This window comes from Triticum aestivum, chromosome 6A, assembly GCF_018294505.1.
Source record: "Triticum aestivum cultivar Chinese Spring chromosome 6A, IWGSC CS RefSeq v2.1, whole genome shotgun sequence".
Taxonomy (NCBI): Eukaryota; Viridiplantae; Streptophyta; class Magnoliopsida; order Poales; family Poaceae; genus Triticum; species Triticum aestivum.
The window spans coordinates 35,590,131-35,611,354 of record NC_057809.1 but is presented as its reverse complement, the minus strand read 5'-3'; the positions used below and the strand labels follow the sequence as shown (position 1 = coordinate 35,611,354).

The 21,224-nt window shown below is 42.2% G+C and overlaps 1 protein-coding gene across 1 annotated transcript; it reads right to left on the bottom strand.

Moving 5' to 3' along the window:
• Positions 1-15,073: 15,073 nt before the first annotated feature.
• Positions 15,074-19,941, bottom strand: LOC123131847 (uncharacterized). Its single transcript, XM_044551541.1, has 10 exons — positions 19,216-19,941; positions 19,071-19,115; positions 18,344-18,430; positions 17,500-17,550; positions 16,930-17,067; positions 16,729-16,848; positions 16,122-16,198; positions 15,976-16,031; positions 15,797-15,900; positions 15,074-15,689 (listed from the first exon to the last, which is right to left on the bottom strand). The coding sequence occupies exons 1-10, from the start codon at positions 19,870-19,872 to the stop codon at positions 15,447-15,449; spliced, it is 1,578 nt and encodes a 525-aa protein (XP_044407476.1). The 5' UTR covers positions 19,873-19,941; the 3' UTR covers positions 15,074-15,446.
• Between the last annotated feature and the right edge of the window lie 1,283 nt (positions 19,942-21,224).

The window sequence follows — 21,224 nt, the reverse complement described above, 5'->3', positions numbered from 1 at the left end:
TTTTATGTCTTGACCATTTCGAGACTCCTTGTCATGTCCGTGATCATATCCGGGACTCCGAACTACCTTCGGTACATCAGAACACAAAAACTCATAATACCAATCATCACAGAACTTTAAGCGTGCGGACCCTACGGGTTCGAGAACTATGTAGACATGACCGAGACACGTCTCTGGTCAATAACCAATAGCGGAACCTGGATGCTCATATTGGTTCCTACATATTCTACGAAGATCTTTTTCGGTCAAACCGCATAACAATATACGTTGTTCCCTTTGTCATTGGTATGTTATTTGCCCAAGATTCGATCGTCGGTATCTCAATACCTAGCTCAATCTCGTTGCCGGCAAGTCTCTTTTGTCATTCCGTAATGCATCATCCCGCAACTAACTCATTAGTTGTATTTCTTGCAAGGCTTATAGTGATGTGCATTACGAGAGGGCCCAGCGATACCTCTCCGACAATCGGGGTGACAAATCCTAATCTCGATCTATGCCAACTCAAAAAGTACCATCGGAGACACCTGTAGAGCATCTTTATAATCACCCAGTTACGTTGTGACGTTTGGTAGCACACAAAGTGTTCTTTCGGTAATCGGGAGTTGCATAATCTCATAGTCATAGGAACATGTATAAGTCATGAAGAAAGCAATAGTAGTAAACTAAAACGATCAATTGCTAAGCTCACGAAATGGGTCAAGTCAATCACATCATTCTCCTAATGATGTGATCCCGTTAATCAAATGACAACTCATGTCTATGGCTAGGAAACTCAACCATCTTTGATCAACGAGCTAGTCAAATAGAGGCATACTAGTGACACTATGTTTGTCTATGTATTCACACATGTATTATGTTTCCGGTTAATACAATTCTAGCATGAATAATAAACATTTATCATAATATGAGGAAATAAATAATAACTTTATTATTGCCTCTAGGGCATATTTCATTCAAATTTTACCACCGTGCGCAGCAGAGGTTAGAGGTTGTTGAAGAAGTTGCTAGTGATTCCCGCAATTAGGATTAAACCTCTCAAGTGTGAGAATTTGCCTCCTCCCAATCTAGAGTCAAAGAGATGATCCCATATCGGTATCCACGCATACGAGATCACAAATCCAGCAGGGTTTTGCCTTCCAGAATGAAAACCTACCAGACCAGTGCACTAGATGTATGGTGGTGCTGTAACGCCCCAGATGTGACTTTCCCAATTTGTACTCCAACTCTTGCCGTTTCCGGCATTAAGTTATATTTATTTCTCGGGTTCGGGTCTTTGTCTCCGTGTGTTGTTTTCATTTTCGTGCATCTCATATCATGTCATCACGTGCATTGCATTTGCATACATGTTCATCTCATGCATTCGAGCATTTTCCCCGTTGTCCGTTTTGCATTCCGGCGCTTCATTCTCCTCCAGTGGCCATTTCTAGCTTTCTTTCGTGTGTGGGGATTAAACATTTCCGGATTGGATCGAGACTTGCCATGTGGCCTTGGTTTACTACCGGTAGACCGCCTGTCAAGTTTCGGGTCATTTGGACTTCGTTTGATACTCCAACGGTTAACCGAGGGACCGAAAAGGCCTCGTGTGTGTTGCAGCCCAACACCCCTCCAATTTGGCCCAAAACCCACCAAACTCTGCTCCATCGTCTCGGTCGTTCGATCACGATCGTGTGGACGAAAACCGCACCTCATTTGGACTCTCCTAGCTCCCTCTATGCCTATAAATACCTTCCCCCCATTCCAAATCTCGGGTCTCCCCTCGTCCCTAACCCTAGATCCCAGCACCGCGCCGCGCCAGACAAAATAGCCCACCGACGGACATGTCCGTTTCCACCACCACTTGGCTCCGCCTGATTCGCCCGCGCCCGCGCCCACTTCGTCGGCCCGGCGAACCCGAGCTGGGCCCTCCCCGGCCCATCTCCTCCCGCCGCCCGCGTCTTCGTCTTCATCAAGCCCGGCGGTCCGGCGCCGCCCCGCCTCCATCTCCGACGTCTCACGCCACCGCGCCGGAGCGCGCCAAGTCCGGCGACCGCGCGCCAAGACCGGCGGCCCGCGCCTCTCCGTCGCCGGCGACCGCGCCCGGCTCCGCCGCCCTCGCCGCCACCGGCCGGATCCGGTGCCCCAAGTCCCTCCTCCGGCCACCTCGGCTTCACTCCTGCGAACGACTCCGGTGTCCTCGACTTCCGTGCCCCGGCGTGAACAGTGTCGCGCCCGATCCAGATTTGGTTGCTACAGTAACCCTAGCGAGGGTTGACTTTTGCCTCTCTCCGTGATTTTTTTCATGCTATGTTTGACTGCTCATATCTCCGCATCCGTAGCTCCGTTTTGGACATATGATATATCAAAATCTTCGTCTCGACGAGTACATCATTTCATTCCATTGCATCATTTGCATTTGAGTTCATCTTGATGCCCAAAATGCTGTTAGAAGGAGGCATCGTGAGTTAAATTGCAGATCCGTTAGCTCATCATTGACTTTTGTCATTTTTGCCATGATTATTGTGTGCATGATATGCCTGTGACCCTTTGGGATGAATTGTTAATCATTTTGTCTTCTTTCCAGAGGTGCCACCCATGCATTTTTTAGGATGTGTGTGGTGTCTTGTGCAAGCTTGCAAAGAGGGGTACCTGAGATTGCTGATTTCAAGGACTTAGTGATTTTCACTAAGTCTGGGATGTTTTAGTTCATGATGCCATATGTCCAGCTTGTTTCCTAGTGATCCGTGCCTCTTTTGAGGATGATCAGTAAGAGTGGTTTGTTATTATTATTGTGCTCTATCCATCCATGTCTTTACTTGTTATGATGTAGCACCCTAGGTTGAGTCAATCGAGCTCAACTTTTGCATAGTTGTGTGTTTGGGCAGATCGTGAACTCTTTTGCGATTTTGCCGGTGCTATTTCTAGTGATCCATGCATGCTATGCCATTGTTCTTGCCATGTCTAGCTAGCATTTTGTCCCTTCTTTATGGATATATGCTTGCCTTGCCATGCTTGCACCGTAGTGAGTGCATCGAGCCCGTTTACATGCCTCCGTGAGTTATAATTTCAGCATGTCTCAGTTTTCACTAAGTCTGAAAACTGATTGTGTTTCATCTATGTTCATGTGCTCGTTAGAGTATTTTGTGAACCCTTTTGACCCCAGGTCACTTTGGGTGTTTTGTTAAGCTTGTTGAGTAGCTCCCTGCCATGCTCTTACTTGACATGTTCAGGTTAGGTTTCATGTTGTTTTGCTGCTCCGAAGAGAGCATCGTGGTCTAAAATTTCAGACTAGTGTTAATTTCACTAAGTCTGAAATCTGTTTTGCTTATTCAGTTTTGCCATGCTTGTTTGAACCCCTTAATGGATGAATTTGCCGATGGCTCAGTCCTAGTGATTTGTTAAGCATCTTGTGTGCATCCCTGCCATGCATTTTGTTTTCATGTTTGGTGGCTGTAGCATGTTCATTTCGTTGCATTTACGAGCCTACTTGCTGTAAATCGCAGATCGGTTCGTTTCATAAAACGCTTGCCATTTCCAAACCGTAGCTCCGATTCCTATGATCTTTATATCGTTTTCAGGTGATTTCTTCCCCTCTATCCAGTGACACACTTGGTTATCCAAGTTGAGGCCAGGTTCATGCATTTCCTGTCACGTCTTGCATTTTGCATTCCGCATCGCATCCCGCATAGCATACCATCTTTGCATCTTATTGGTTGCCCTTGCACGTGGTTGATTGTACCCTTGTTGCTTGTTTGTGTTGTTGGGTAGAGCCGGGAGACGAGTTCGCTAACGAGGAGCCCGTTGAGTTTGCTTTTGAGGATCCAGTCAACTCTGACAACTGTGCAGGCAAGATGATCATACCCTCGAAATCACTACTATCTTTGCTATGCTAGTTTGCTCGCTCTTTTGCTTTGCCAATGCTACGATGCCTACCACTTGCTTGTCAGCCTCCCAATTGCCATGATTGAGCCTCTAACCCACCTTTGTCCTAGCAAACCGTTGATTGGCTATGTTACCGCTTTGCTCAGCCCCTTCTTATAGCGTTGCTAGTTGCAGGTGAAGATTGGAGCCGTTCCTTGTTGGAACATTTATTTACTTGTTGGGATATCATTATATTGCCATGTTATCTTAATTCATCTATATACTTGGTAAAGGGTGGAAGGCTCGGCCTCTCGCCTAGTGTTTTGTTCCCCTCTTGCTGCCCTAGTTTCCGTCATATCAGTGTTATGTTCCCGGATTGTTGCGTCCCTTACGCGGTTGGGCTATAATGGGAACCCCTTGATAGTTCGCCTTGATTAAAGCTTTTCCAGCAACGCCCAATATTGGTTTTACCATTTGCCACCTACCCCTTTTTCCCTTGGGTTTCCGGAGCCCGAGGGTCATCTTTATTTTAGCCCCCACGGGCCAGTGCTCCTCTGAGTGTTGGTCCGACCGAGTAGACTGCGGGGCCACCTCGGGGCAACTTGAGGGTTGGTTTTACTCATAGGATGTCTCATCTGAGTGTGCCCTGAGAACGAGATATGTGCAGCTCCTATCGGGATTTGTCGGCACATTCGGGCGGTGTTGCTGGACTTGTTTTGACCTGTCGAATCATCTTGTTGTACTGAGATACCGAGTCTGATCGGTGTGTCTTGGGTGGAGGTCTATTCCTTCGTTGACCGTGAGAGCTTGTTATGGGCTAAGTTGGGACCCCCCTGCAGGGATTGATCTTTCGAAAGCCGTGCCCGCGGTTATGGGCAGATGGGAATTTGTTAATGTCCGGTTGTTGATAACTTGAACCTTAATTAATTAAAATGAATTAACTGAGTGTGTTGCCGTGATGGCCTCTTCTCGGCGGAGTCCGGGAAGTGGACACGGTGTTGGAGTTATGTTTGCGCAGGTTGCTCTCTAATTTCTCGCTCGTGCTTTGCCTCCTCTTCTCGCTCTCTTTTGCGAATAAATTAGCCACCATATATGCTAGTCGCTTGCTGCAACTCCACTTATACATTACCCCTTCCTACCTATTAAGCTTAAATAGTCTTGATCGCGAGGGTGCGAGATTGCTGAGTCCCTGTGGCTCACAGTTTACTATTACACCAGATGCAGGGACAGATGATACAGCTCTAGATGGCGCGCTCGAGCTCAAGTGGGAGTACGACGAGGACTCTCAGCGTTACTATGTGTCTTTTCCTGATGATCAGTAGTGGTGCCTATTCGGGGTTAGATTCAGGGCCTTGTCGCATGTTGGGGGTCTTTTCTATTTTGGCGCCGTAGTCGGGCCATGAGTGATTTGTATGATGGATGTTATTTATGTACTTTGATGTGACGTGGCAAGTGTAAGCCAACTATGTTATCCCCCTTTATTATTATATTACATGGGATGTTTGTGATGATTACCCGACTTGCGACATATGCCTTCAATGCGATTATGCCTCTAAGTCGTGCCTCGACACGTGGGAGATATAGTCGCATCGAGAGCGTTATAGGTGCGGCCTTATTTTTCAGAGAGAGAGAGAGAGGGAGGGAGGGCTCATCCAACAAACCCATGTGTATTGGGAGGGGGGGGGGTTACCCTCCCCCTCTTTTATAGAGGGTTGAGAGGGGTGCAGCTTGGGGAGGAGGCAACCCCAGGGTTGGTCGCACCAAGGGTGAAGGACCCCACCTTCCTTCCCCAAGTGCACCACAATCGGGAAGGTATCTGGAGGATCCCTCTCCCTTCCTTTTCATGTGCACCTAATGCCTTGCTCATCAAGCAAATGAGGGGGCGCCCCACTAATAGGCCCCTTATCCCAAGTTGTTGCCCCACTTAGCCAAGTGGGCAGCCTTCTTGGACGTTTCAAAATGTTCTAATACCTTTCAGAGTCTTCTAGGGCATTCAGGGACTTTCTCAATTTTTCGAAATGTTTTTGATTTTCATCGTAACATTTTTTGTTTTCTCCCCGAACCTTTTCGGTAGTTATGGAATATTTTTCGGTGCAATTCTCTTGTGCTCCTAACACTTCGAGTACACAACAAACTGATGAACCTTAAGCTTATGACCTGACAGGTTTGGCAATATGTTATGAAAAGAACCAAGGATTACTTGCGTGATGGTACAATTTAGTTTTATGATTTAAAGCACACAAGGTATCATAAATTAGCATGGACATAACCATGCCCTTTGAAACAGTTCACCAAAAAGTAAGGAAGCTCATATATGTGTCTTCGTTTTTAATGATCATCAGGAGATCGAAAAACTCAAGTGCATGAGATGAGCACACCATATTTATGTTAACCATGTTGCTAGATGAGCGCCTATTGTTTACCGATCGTGTTTATTTCCACGGGCAAATCGCCAATGATCAGCGAGCGATTGACGTAATGATTCACATGCTTCCAACAAGGTGACTGACCATGAGTTGCTATGCCACTGGCTGCCATTACATCTTTATTTAGACTGCTATCTAGTTTATTTTTTTAAGAAAAACTTTCAATCTATTCATTTTTAATCATGGTAGTACAATGAAAATTAGAAATAATAAAAATTACATCCAGATCCGCAGACCATCTGACGACGACTACAAGCACTGAAGCGAGCCGAAGGCGCGCCGCTGTCATCGCCCCTCCCTCGCCAGAGCCAGACAAACCCTCTTGTAATACACAGTCGGGAAGTCGTCGTGCTAAGGCCTCATAGAACCAACCCACCAGAACAACAACTGTCACACATAAAGAATGTACATCAAAGGGATCCAACCTAAAAACACACGAATAAAGACGAACGAGGAACACATCCGAGCAAATCCAACAAAGACAGATCCACTGGAGATACACCTCCGCATGCTCATCGATGATGGTAGACGAATCACCGAAACGGGGGCTTGACGGAAAGACCTTTATTCCATCTTCACAGAGTCGCCGCCATCTCGCCTTCTTGAACAAGACACAAACCCTAACAAAGCTTAATTTTTTTTTCTAAAACGAAGCCCTCCAACTAGTAAGGGCCGAGATCCACAAAGCCTCCATAATGCGAGCACTAAGACTTGAACCCTGGTGGGCTGGGGATACCACTATCCCTCTAATCATCCAACCACAGGTTAGTTCACGCTTGGTTTCTTCGTTCGTTTTGTTGTTGTCGCTCTTTAGCCCGCTTGGTTCTTGTGTTCTTCATGTTGATGATGCATCCGTCATCGCTCAACCAGTCCCTTTTTTTTCCTCTTGGTTTCTTTATTTTTCATCGGTTCTCTTTGTTTTTTTATTAGTTTTAACTGGGTTGTCTTTTCTTTTTTTTGTTCCTTAGGTTTTCAATGGTTTATCTTCTCTTTCTTATTTTCCTTGGTTTCTTTTTGAGTTTCATCAATTTTCTTCATTTTATTTGTTTCTTTTTTTATTTCATTTTTTCTCTCTTTCTGTATAGAACAACAACATTATTTATACACGCTTAACATTAGTCAAATACGTGAAACAGTTTTTTGTACACGTTCATGATTAACACTTTTTTTGAATATATATTTTTTATGTCGAGTTTTCTCATACACATACTACTTTTTTTGTATACTTCAAAAATATTTTTATACACACGTTTAACATTTTAAAAATACATGATTAGCATTTTTACACATACTTTTTTGATGTCTAACATTTTACATACACATTGAAAAAAATTGTATATGCCAGGAACATTTTTATATACATGCTTGTCATTCTGTAATACATGATTAACACTATTTAAAAATATATATTTATTTTCTCTACTTTTTTTTGCATAGCCAATTGTACATTTTTGTATACATCAGGATCATTCTTTATACAATTTTAACGTTTTTTAAATACATAATTAACATTTAATTCATATATATGTTTTGATGTCTACTTTTTGCATAGACATTGCATTTTTTTAATACATTAGGAACATTTTTTATACAAGTTTAATATATTTGTAAATAAATGTTTAATTTTTTCATATATATATATATTATGTGTACTTTTTCACATGCACATTGTACAATTTTTTGTATACGTCAGAAATATTTTTTATACATCTTTCAAAAAATAAAACATTTTTGTTGAATTACATGGACATTTTTTACATTGTATAAACAATTGTTTAAATGGCCATATATTTTTAATGACTCCTACATTTTTTTAAAAACCGATGAACATTTTTTAATGTCTTTTTTTTCGGGATTGAGCATATTTTAGTGTCACAAATGTTGTTTTGAAAGGTATCAACATTTTTTTAACTACGGTAACAAAATTTTCACTACGTTATCATTCTCAAATGTGTGATGAATATTTCTAATATATTAGTGTTTTTTGTTAGCGTGCCCGAACGTGCCTGCAAATAAGTTACGCGAGGACTCGACATCTTCATTGGTCTACGGCCACACACTGCAACATTCAAGAAAGTACGGGCACACGTTCGGGTCCATAGTAAATTAGTAATCTATCGCAAGCTGGCTAACGGGGGTTACAAACGGTGCGATGCTTACTTCTTCGCACCACCTATGTAAAGGTTTGTGAAAGAAAAAAAGAGGTTGTCATCAACGTACAGAAGCAAATCCCTGTCCTGCTGCCAATAACAGCCAGACCATTCATCTTTCCTCCAAGATAGGAAATCCAAAATTTTGTTTACAAGATTTTCTGACATTTTATTTCTTGCTGATAGAGAAAATTTTGTTTGAATTCCTCTATCAGTATTTTTTTTTTCAGACGAAGCAAACGGCACTGGAGCCCGCCCGCCCTGTTTATACTGCCAGCTATTTATGCAGCAAGATCCATCAGACTGGTGAGATCCAGGTAAGCTCCAGAATACTGAGCTCAGAACCAGATAGAAATCCAACCAAACACACACAGAACTGGATGGATATCACGGAAATCCAACCTCGAAACCTGACCGCCTGATACGACACGGAAAATAATCAAAAAGCAAGCAAAATCAGTTGACAGGTGAGCTCGCTCGCCTACACCAAATTAAGTGAACCACGAGGGTGAGTACTAATTGGCAAAGCAAGTCAATGTGCCTTCAACCTTCATGCCAGTTGATGAGCCGCAGCAGAAGTTGGCTAATATGCGAGAGCTAGGATATTAAGTGATAGGTTTCTACAGTTTCATAGAGTTCTCCGCATCAAGCATACAAGGTGGAAGAACCTGCTAGCAACAGCCCATTTCTGCATCCCATCCGCTAGCATGTAGCTCCAGATACCTGCGCAGCAAGCAATTTCATTGGTCAAAGAAACTTGCATTCAACAAAAGCCGTTGGAGTTGTTCTCCGATTTTTTTGTGTTGACTCGAAACAGTAAAAATTAGCTTCATCGTTGTGGAAATTGTGTCAAAACTCCAAGGTTGAACCATGTCAGCATAATTAGATAAAACCAAAATCCGGAATAGATAACAACAGGTAATTTGTATTGTAGTAGCACGCCTTCAATTTCTAATATTAGCTGTTTTTGGCTACATCTGAACTGCATACAGGCTAAAAGATTAGTGGCCATATGAGGGGCTCATGGAGTAGGATGGCATAAACGTATGGTTTCTAGCTCATATGCGTACTTTTAAGAATGTACTAGCAAGCAAGTTACTGACAACTGAAATTCATTCAAATTTATGCACTACAGAAGGGATCGTATTTTTAGTTAATATACTTCCATTGGTCCAAAATAAAAAATGTTATGCTAGTAAAGAAATGCTATTAGTGATGAATTTTATGATGATTCTAGTAACGTCATGTTGATCCTGTGTTGGGGGACAACGAATGACATGTTGAGAAAATGTTTTAAAACAGGCTAAACTAGAATAATCGCCCATAAAACTACAATAAATGCAAGCAAAACTGTAGACAACAGTATACAATTGAGCAAAGGCATATTGTTCAAATATTGTGTCGATTGTTAGTTGTCCAGGTCTCACAATGATCCAAAATAAGAAGCAATATGAAATGGCATTGCTGTAATAACTCTATAAGTACGAGAAAATATGAAGCCAAATGGTCATGTATTTGTTACTATCAGTTACTTGCCTAGACAGGACAGTGTGTGCAAATCACACAATGACTTGATAGAACCTCAAACATTGAATAAAAAGGTGAATGCAATGTAGAAGCGAGTAAAAGTAAAACATAAATATATCCCAAAGCACAGTAAAGGATGAGTAGTTCATTCGTTACTACTTAGCATGACAACATTCTCACCTCTGAGCAGGTACGAGCTCATTCGTTACTACTCCCTCCGTCCCAAAATTCTTGTCTTAGATTTGTCTAAATACGGATGTATCAAGTCACGTTTTAGTATTAGATACATCCGTATCTAGACAAATTTAAGACAAGAATTTTGGGACGGAGGGAGTACTTAGCATGACAGCATTCTCGCCTCTGAGCAGGTACGAGCATATGCACATATAAGCACTGGCGGAGGACTGGTAGGGCAAGGTCGGGCATTCGCCCTACCTTGATTTAGCGCAAAACTGTTTATACTGCTATATGCTGCGTCGTTACATGCGCTAACTTTTATACGCAGTCTGGCCCAGTCATGCATACATCGATGGTTGAGAAGAAACAGCGGAACCTAGACAGGGCTCCGTTGTGGGCATAGGTGCTTGTATAGGCGGCAAGTGAGCAGCAACGGCACAGCGGCATTGTTGGTGGCCGGCGTTGAGAGCAAGGCGCCAATGTGGTTGTCGGTGAAGGGCTCGTCCCACCTTAAAAATAATCATACTCCGCCACTGCATATAAGGAATGAGAAGGCGAAGGATCCTAATTCACTAGTCACTGGAAGGGCCAGAGGGAACAGAACCCACACTATCCTAAGGAATTGGGGCAGTGACAAGGAGGAGATAAACTAAAAGCAAGGCACTTGGACGGAAACGGACCGAAAATGAGCAAAAGAGTGAATCCAATAGAGAGGGTGTTATGACCGGCATATTAGGGGCTTAGCCCAGTTAGCTGTGGCCCAGTTTATTTTATTGTTATTAGGGGCTTAGCCCAATTATCTTATTAGGAGGATTATATAAACTCATGTAAGGACCCGTTTTGGGATTAAGCAAGAAGCAATCATATTTGCTCGGCTTCCTTAGGGAGCCCGGAGACCTAACCCTATCCGCCGCCCCTGCTCTCTCTCTCTCTCTCTCTCTCTCTCTCTCTCTCTCTCTCTCTCTCTCTCTCACGCAACGACAACGCCCTAGCGCCGGCGACCACGCCTTCCTCCACGCCATCCCTCCTTACATCCCTACAACCTGAGACCACGCCGTGGTAGGGATCCGGTTCCTACCAATTTGGTATCACATAGCTTCGGTGCGATCATGTCCTCGCCGCCGCCCACCCCGACCCTCCTGCTGCCAACCGCGACGACCGCTCCGATGGCCACCACGGCCAGCGCCGGCGACCACGCCTTTCTTCACGCCATCCCTCCTTCCATCCCTACAACCTGAGACCACGCCGTGGTAGGGATCCGGTTCCTACCAGAGGGGGGGGGGGGTAAAACATCAGCAAATAAAAGAGAAGGCAGGTGGGTGAAAGTATGAGTGCACGAGGAAGAGAATGAAGAACTGCCGAGGAAAGGATGAGGGAGCAGGGCCTGGAGAAAAAAAATTCAAGATGCAGCCTAGCAACAAAGCATGATACTGGTGGCCAGTGGCCAACCACCAACAGCTAAGCAAAGAGTTATAGAGAAAATCTTAACTAGCAACACTTTAGAACAGTTCAGATACATGCAGAAGAAAAGCTTTACCTGCTCAACAAGTACATCAATAGCATATCTAACCGGACGATCATCTTATGTATTTTGCAAAAGATCTGCTCCATCATGTCCACCACCAATGCGTGTTTCTGCAAGCATACGAAGTCAAACAACCAATGATCGAGGATGCATCGACAAGGTAATTAGATAAACTCACAGCTGTACTTTGAACAAAAAAGGAAATCAGTTTTGATACAACATTAGAAATATATTCACAAAAACAAACCTATCGTAAAATTTAGAGAATATATCTTAAAACTGGTAGATGGTTATCATAAAAATGAAGAACATGCACACTATTAGCTGGTCAGAAGTCGTCCAGAATTATTAAGCCCATTCGACACTATATCAGAAAAATATATAAATAATCATACTAACAAGTCCTAATAGTAATATGCCAATCGCTAATGCATACAGGGCAATAATTCCTAGCAAAAAAGTAACCGTTACTATTCAGATTTAGATTATCTTAAAAAAAGCCTGGAAAATCATACTAACAAGTCCTAATAGTAATATGCCAATCGCTAATGCATACAGGGCAATAAGTCCTAGCAAAAAAGTAACCGTGACTATTCAGACTTAGATTATCTTAAAAATATAGCCTGGAAATGAAATGAATTCAGTTTATTAGTTTCCCCTGGTTCTTATGGACTTGCGACTCGCAACACTCCCAAAGGTGATAAATGAACAATTATTTGTAAATATCAAATAAATGAAAATTATTTATTTAAGATTATTAGCAAGATGTGCAGAGAAATCATTACTGAGTGAAGGAAACAGGACTAGCTTTAAGCTTCCAAATGTACCTATTGAGCCGCCTATTTGACATTATAGTTGGTTCAACCTAGTTTTCCAGGTTGTCTTCAACTTCCAACTGTTATGTAGCATATCTTGGGGAAAACAAAAACTGCACTGCAGCTAAGCACTACAACTAATTTTATTAAATTCTTGCATATGTCAATTGGCAGGCAAAATTGAAAGTTAGTTCAATTATTATAGAAACAAATACCAATATTTGTGTTCATTGTTTATTGTATGGATATTCATATGATGAACCGGTAAAGACGGTTCGGTGGCTCTGACTTGAACCACATGGTTCAATCATAAGATCAATAATAGTATTGAACAAAAAACACATCAACATGTTTTATTGACAAAGCAGATAAAGAACATCGATGACAGCACATCGCCTCGGTACAAAAGACATACCACTGACATAAAAAGTCATAAAGGAACTTCCTACAAGCAACATATGCTAATCCACATCATAACCATGACATAACGCCACCACACAAGCATCGCCGCAGAAATACTACAGAAACAAAATTGATGTCTGTGGAAGAAGGATGTGAACGGCAATACCATCAACCAATTACATGCAGAGAAAACAAACAAGTCATATGACAGTACATAAATTTTTAGCTTTACACAGAAAGATGTGAATGGCAATACCATCAACCAATTATAAAAGTTTAACTTGGTGTTGTTATACCCAAAGTGCGAATACATGTTGTTGATGCTATTACCTATAGTATATATAGACACTTTCAAATGGATGATAAAGAGTGAACAAGGCGGCTCCGGGAAGTTTCGTGAACTGCAATGACTCAAGTTGGACCATGAAGACACCGTTAGCTATCGTCATGGATGTTGGTCATATTTTCCACCTAATAGACATGATAAACGTGATCGATGTAAGGGGTCAGTTTACCCAAAAAAATATTGTAATATATACAGTTCTACTATTATTTGCTTACGTATTAATTCTGCAATATATGGCTTTAATGTATTGATCATCAAATATACAATAGTTTAGTATCTCTTGTAGCATGGAAAATGCAAGTCACAAAAGTTTAAAAAAAATCGAAAGAAAATCAAGTCATGTTAGAAATTTAATCTGCAATTTTAAATACTATATAATGGATCAGACAAGTTAAAATCATTATTGATTAGCTAAAATGTTTGCGGGAATTACAACTGGGTCATGCGGCGTACCCAGCCCCAGATGCCTCCCCGTCGGGAGAGAAACGCCGTACCTAGCTAGCATCTGAGCTTCATAATTCGCAGCTCGAGGTTCAAAGGAGAAATTACAAGATGCAAAGGAATGAGAAGTATCTAAAATATCTAATGATAATGAGACCTAGCTCCGCCTCGACTCTGGCGCTAGCGGATGCGTTGTCTTAGTGGGCCGACCTAATGAACCGGTTCTCTTTAAGGTTTTTAGGATCGGTTCATGGAACCTTCCATCAGTTTGAGGAAGATTCCATGTTTTTCTTTTTTCCTTTTCTGTGTTTTTTTACGGTTTTCATCGGGGTTTTTTTTGGGTCCTTTCTTTTTTTTCTAATACATATCAATTTTTAATACCCATTTTTTTGTACACACGCTGAACATTTGTTTGATATATGCTGAACAATTTTTACATTGTTTAAACATATATTTTTAAAGCCACTTAACATACTATTGAAACACCTGAAATATTCTTTCGAATACAAAACATTTTTCTAAAATTACAAAAAAATGCATTGGATAATATTTTATAAAAATATCACAAATGCAAACAATTTTTAAATTTCATGAACTTTTTTAATTGTACAAAATATTTTTTAAAAATAGTCAAAGATTTTTTTACATTGTATAACCACCTTTTAAAATGTCATGAATATTTTTTTGGAACCCATGAATTGTTTTTAATGCCACGAAGAATTTTTCATAGTGTAAACATTTTTTTTAAATGCCATGGACATTTTTTGAATGTCATTTTGCCATTTCCCCTTCTTGTAGATTGTATTGATGCATTGAACATTACCCAGAGCTGGAGCCCGCCCTGGATGGCACCACATGTGCAAAGATATCGGTTTCTACAGCTTCCGCTGACATATGCCTGAATCAATTGGTACAGAAAGTTGTTTTAACATCCTCAACAAAAATCAAGTTGTTCTAACTCATACTCCCTCTGTCCCATAATGTAAGACATTTTTTGATACTACACTAGTGGCAAAAAACGTCTTACATTATGGTAGTGTCAAAAAAACGTATTACACTATGGGACGGAGGGAGTAGTTTTTATGGTACAGTGCAAAGTAGTACCAGCCAGGTTGTTGTGATTCAAACAGCTTCACAAGCAGAAGCAGGCGGGGTAATATGAGTAAATTCTTGGAATACAAAACAAATTCTGGCACAGGCAGGGTAGGGTAGCCAGCAGAGATACAAAGAATCAGAAACAGAAGCTTGGCACATATGAACCAAACATACAAATTAATCAAACGACTGCCTTTTTACTGTATGGCAAACTAATTTCATCCTTGGCACCAGCAGTGCGTATATATGCCAAACTGAGCAATCAACAGTGGCATCAGCAGACAGCAGTATGTATCTTTGCCAACACAAGAAAGAATGCACAGGTAAGTATCTCTGCTTCATTACTGTATTCACTCACATGTAGGGAGCAACCCAACTCAACACTATTAACGTAGCAAAATCTGTTGAATTTTTGCATAAGAGATCGATTATATACCAGAAAACAATGAAGGAGTTCCAATGTGATCACACAAGAAGATTCACCGTATACCAGCCAACAATTCACACGACAACACAAGTTTTCGTTCCTATCAAAGAAGAAGTCACAAGTGTATATGCTATGCCTACCCCTAAGTCTCTACCACTAAACTCGGATATACTCTCATTCATAGGCAGCAGCCCAACTCAACTTTAATCCAGTGGAATCTATTCAATTCAACTCTGGGAAGTCTGTTGGCTTGAAGCCTGATCAACACCATGTTCTCTCTAGGAAGTCTGATGACTTGAATTCTCAGCAGGAGGAGCACGTGGGTAGATGATTCCGTAGTGATCTCCGGAGTACAGCAGGGTCACTCTCGGACGGAGAACTCCAGGAACAGTGTAGATATCTGGATCATGTCCTCCTCGGACTCGCTCCACCGTGAGGGGCACCTCAAGCGCTGTGGCCAAGGCCACCATCATAACATGATCCGTGAACCGACGAGCTGGAGTGACGCGCCGAATGCACCACTGTTCATAGAACAACAACAGGTTAGGTAAGTTGAGTGTCGTGTATCCAAGAATGGATGCATTGGAAATCAGCACGAGGTAATGTAAGGGAGGATATGATCACTGACATCTTCCAGACTGTAATTTCCTCTGAGCCCTGGTATAAGCGGTTCATACACCTCCTCGTGCGAGCATATCTCGATAGCTACTACTAATCTGAGGAAAATGAAGACTAGCAAGAAAATGTGTCAGAAACATGAAGTATGATGAACAAAAGGAAAAATGACTTCAAGGGTGTTTCTCTCACTGTCTAGCGTCGTATCGTACTTGCTGAAGAACTCGAGAAGTTTCTCTTTACGGTTGCTAAAAATGGCACATATTATGTCAGTGAGATGGAATGCACTTGGCTACAATACTATGATGGAATTGCAGAAAACCAAGCGAGTCAAGAACCTGCTAGTTGATTCCATGCTGTTCCGCCTGCCATGTTTCTTCCATCTCATCACTTTCTTGATCAGATCCTTAAATGCCTGAAAGAAGCAGCGACTCAATAATTCGTACTTGATAATCATATGTAATAGGTTACAATGATACATACAGAATACTGATCAGTAGCAAGATATAAAAGAACACAGCTAAGACAACTCGCCTGAGAAGCTTCAGTCACTAAGCATATATTATAGCATAGTAATAGAACAGTGAGGTGGCTATACAATAATAACCGGTAGGTGTGCATTGTTGTAGTACTCAAACAAGCATTAAATTATGTTATTTCCTCATTATATTGCCGTTGTTCCTTTGCAGGTATATTTTCTTAAGGTCGTTGTTACAATCGGGTTGTTAACTTTTCAATAAACATCAAATTTGAGTTTCTGCCAACAGTGCGTAACACTGTGATGGCATGCCACTACTGTTAAGCAACTGTGCATCTCCTGCAAATGACAAACAAAAATAGTGAGATGCCAGATGCATCTTGAAGTGTACTGTAACCTGAAGAGAATCATCCCTTGCAAGCATGTTTATCCAAGAAAGAACAAGTATGGAGAAGGCGAGAACTTACTCTGCTGCTCCTGGAAAACTCAGAGTTCCATCGAAGATTTGCATGTTGCGTAGACAGTCTTTGAACAACATCAAGGAGACGCTGTTCCTCATGTGTGTCCTGCCTATTAATAACTTGCTCCTGTTGTACATTCGCAAAAACAGAGAAAGTTAAATAACTAAACCTACATCCTATGAAAGGAAAAGAGGGGAGGATGATTACAAGGTATGAAAATATGAAGCTCCTGTAGAAACACTCCCCATCTCCAATAACCGATCGATATTCCGAATAGGCATCAAGATGGTTCGCCTCGTCAGAAGCAAGCCTATGATATCTTCTGACTTCAGTGATGGGATGTGTCTGCAAGGAACACACAAATATGAGAATTAAAATTACGCTGAGTTGAACATGGAAACAACATATCTAAAAATGTGATGGGAATTTTGTTTTCATTCAAATTTTCAGGTTTCCATGTTCTCTGGAAATGTTTGAAACCGCTAGTATATAATCTCATCATTAATACTGATCGGTTGTTGTTCAGTAAGAAAACAAGAAGATACTATCTATTAACAGATGATAAACTCAATAACAGTACAAGTACGATTCAGGTCCCATCAATCAGAAGCAAGAGTCAACATACAGTTTATAGTATTTATAAAAGAGAAAATAATCCTTCTGAACAGTTGATTGTACAGGAACACCTAATCACAGTATCTTGTGATATAGGGCTTTGATCCTGATTTTTCTTGCACTTCCATTTTGAACATTCCATTAGGCAAAATGGAGACAAACCTGGTGCTTCACATGTTCCGAACATATTTCCCTTACTTTTCCACAAAAAATCTATTTGACAGGAAATGAAGAAAACAAAGTTAAAGACCATACATCATCCTGCCAGTCTTACAATTGTACAGAATCAACAAGAAGATTGAGTATTTCAAAACAAGAAATAAGGGAATAGAAAACGAATGGAATTAAAACAACCAATCAATTTATTTTTCCTTTTCCCGGTCAAAAGAAAAAAGCAATAATGTATAGCAAGAGCACAAAACATGTGCGTCCAAAGCTTATTTATTTTGGGCAACTATTTACATGAAAATATATTCTGAGACTTCTGAACCAACTATTTACCAAATGACAAAACTTCTCACCAAATCCTAAAGTGATCGCCGATTTTGCATGTAAATGGCAAATGATTTACAGGAATTATGTTCAGTTATGCAGCCTTGAACTAATGTTTGTCTAGATTACAGTTTCTGATAACAGCATCTGTTTACAAAGGAAGCCATACATTCGACTTCAGGCTCTGTTACCAAAATATTGCAGTAATCAGACAACAGTTTCAACAAGATAGCCATTTGCTTCAAAATACAATGCCAGATTGTGGAAAGACCCACGAGAAACAAGGACGTGTGTACTTCTGCTAACATTTGCCCAAGATTACTCCTATATCCTATGATGCCGCGTATCACTCTAACCAAGAATTTAACATGAACAAACAGAAACCAAAAACCAAAAACCAAAAACCCCTGGTTCTTCTTTCTATGCACAAAAATTAGGTAAGTGCAAGAATGCTCATATGGTCATACCACCCAAGAATCACAAGTGAGAAGAGTGGACAAGATTCAGGCCCTACCTTGTTCTTGACCCGACTCCACAACGATTTCCCCTTTACTTGCGGTAGTTTGTCCTGCTTGGGCCTCACCTTTACCACAACCTTCTCCTGCTCCACAGAATTAGCATCAAGATCACACATTTCGGATTAGCAAAGGTGAAAGGGCTAACAAGATTGAATTGTTGAGTTATCCAAATCCTTTCTACTCTTGCCAATTATTCATATGAATCGAGTTTTGAGGCTTCGGAGCCAGTTTCAGGCTTTCAGGCAACAGATGATGTACGTCTGGCCAATTAATCCCGAGCAAACATTCAGATTAACTTCCCCTATAACACCATTCATCTACAATGGAAACTGACACATTTTGGCATCAAGAATTCTTGCCAAAATATGACAGCAATCACTGCCAAGACATGATCCTTATATCTCCCCACATTTTTCACTTGCAGCAAAAGTCCAAAACATGCTATCATACCAAACCAAATAGAAGAATCAGTTAGCACAAGCCTGGACACCTAAATCTTGAACAGTCGCGAATAATCACAACAAGATCCTTGCCTACCTCTAAATTTGATAACGCACCGCAAGAAGAACTCGAGTAATAATCAGGAAATGCCTAATCGCCAAACTGTCCCCAACATTCGCCCGAGATTTCGTTTCTACTGCTAAATCATCCCCGACCCCAAGATTTTGACAGACCACAGCAAGCAATTCCGAGCAAGCAAGAAGACCAGATTCATGCTCATACCTGTTCCTTCTGGTACATCGCCTCTTCCGCGCGCAACGAGTTGTACTGCTCAACAGGAAACCAAGAAACGCTCAAGAACGCACTCCAGAGACAGAGACTCCAAGAACTCCAAGAAACAACAAGAGCACGTCGCAGAGGCCCTCACCTGCTGTTCCCATCGCCTGGTCCCCTCGTCGACGGCCGCCTGCTGTTCCCGTCGCCTGTTCTCCTTGTCGACGGCCGCCTGCTGTTCCCGTCGCCTGTTCGCCTCCTCGCCGGCCGCCTGCTCTTGAATCAGCTGCTCGATCACCATCTGCTCGAACACCGTGTTGGGGTCGAACGGCTCCTCCTTGTCGACGGCCGCCCGCGCTTCAATCAGCCGCTCGATAAACCGCTGCCTGGCGACCAGCTTGGGGTCCAAGTCCAACGGATGCGCCGCCGCGTTGGGGACCTCCCTCGTCTCCGCCACCACGGGGCGGCTCCACCTCACCCGCGCCTTTCTGCCGCCCATCTTGCTCGACTCCCCGACCTCGCCTCCGAAGGCCGCGCCGAAGTCGAGGGAGCTGCTGCTGCTGCTGCTGCTCGCGGAGCTCGGAGGAGAAGGAGTGTCGGCGATCCCCTTGCCCTTCCAGGGGTCGGCCACCGTGGCGGGGCTCGACCCATCGGCGCCGCCTCCGGCCTGCTCGAGGTGGAGGGGCGTCGCGGGGGGAGGTGGCGGCGCAGCAGCGCCCGGGGAGGAGGCGTTGGAGTTGGAGTTGGAGGCCGGTTCGTGGATGCGGTCCTCCTCGACCGGTGGCTCTGAACCGGGTGCGGGTGGCTCCATCGCGGTCGCGGCGGGAGGGCTCGCGTCGCAATTCCGCTAACTCGTGGGGGGCGTGGAGAAGAAACGTGTGCAGGGTGCGGGATGGAAAAGGGGAGAAGGTTTGACGGCTATTTATGTGGAAATTCTGGTGGCGGTTTGGTCCCTTGGGAGTTCCGGTTTTGCAACCAACTCCACGTTGGTGTTTTTTTTTTTGAGTAATTGAACCACGTTGTTCGGTTCATATGGCTAATTCGCTTCGTCGTATTCGGGTTTTTAGAGTTTTGTTTCCTGTAAAACAACGACCGAAATGATCATAATAAAATTTGCCACCGAACCTTATTAACAAAAATGCATCGGTTTGGTTTGTTCGGTTAACCGGGAAAGCAAAACACGCGTCCACCATCATTCGTCGAAGCAGTGTGTCATGTGGTGATTTGTTATACTTTGTACAGACATAACCATCATTCATCTCAAAAAAATGACATGATTGTGAATCAGTATTAGCATGTACTAAGATCCTAACATCGATGCACTGGTACTTGCATTTTGATTATACGTGTGTGTAAGCTGTGTGCTAATTATTTATAAGGACCAATGCACTTGTACTTGCATGAGCCGATATACATTTTTGATATGTCCGTATCTAGACGAATCTAAGACAATAATTTTGGGACGGAGTATTTTTTAGTTTGCTTAGGGAATGTATCATGTTTAGGAACGCCAGCCGGTGGCAGCTCTATGAAGATGGAGTAACGTTCTTTTCACCTAGCCTTATCCTAGTGTTACGTCTACCATCGTTGGAGGGCGTTTGGAGATGTGTCGTCAGCTATCTCACGGGATTTCGTGGGTCAATGTTTATCTTTTAATGAATCTGTATGCATTCGATGTTTGGTAGGTGTTTATCATTATTTGCTATGCACAACACGTAATGGCTGTAATTAGGTTTCTGACCAATTCTTCAGTGGTCATGTTTTCGGCCAGTACTAGTACTTTTGAGCTAGACTGTTGTCTGCCAAACAAATTTATATGCACGGTTGGTATTTTTTTTTGAAAAACTTTCAATCTATTCATTTTTAATCATAGCAGTATAACGAATACCGAAAAATAATAAAAATGACATCTAGATCCATAGATCACCTAACGACGATTACAATCACTAAAGCAATAAGTAACAACATCCTTATTAGATGAAAACGAAAGTGTGCCACGGATTTCACACTGGAGAATCGGTCACCAACTGGGATGCTCTTGAACAGGTGCTTGCTCACACTTGTTTCCTCGAGATCTGATTTTTTTAAAGTGCCACAAACTTAAGTATTTTAACATGTTCATATAATCTTTACTCCTAATAAAACAGTTGGTAGCCTGGTACA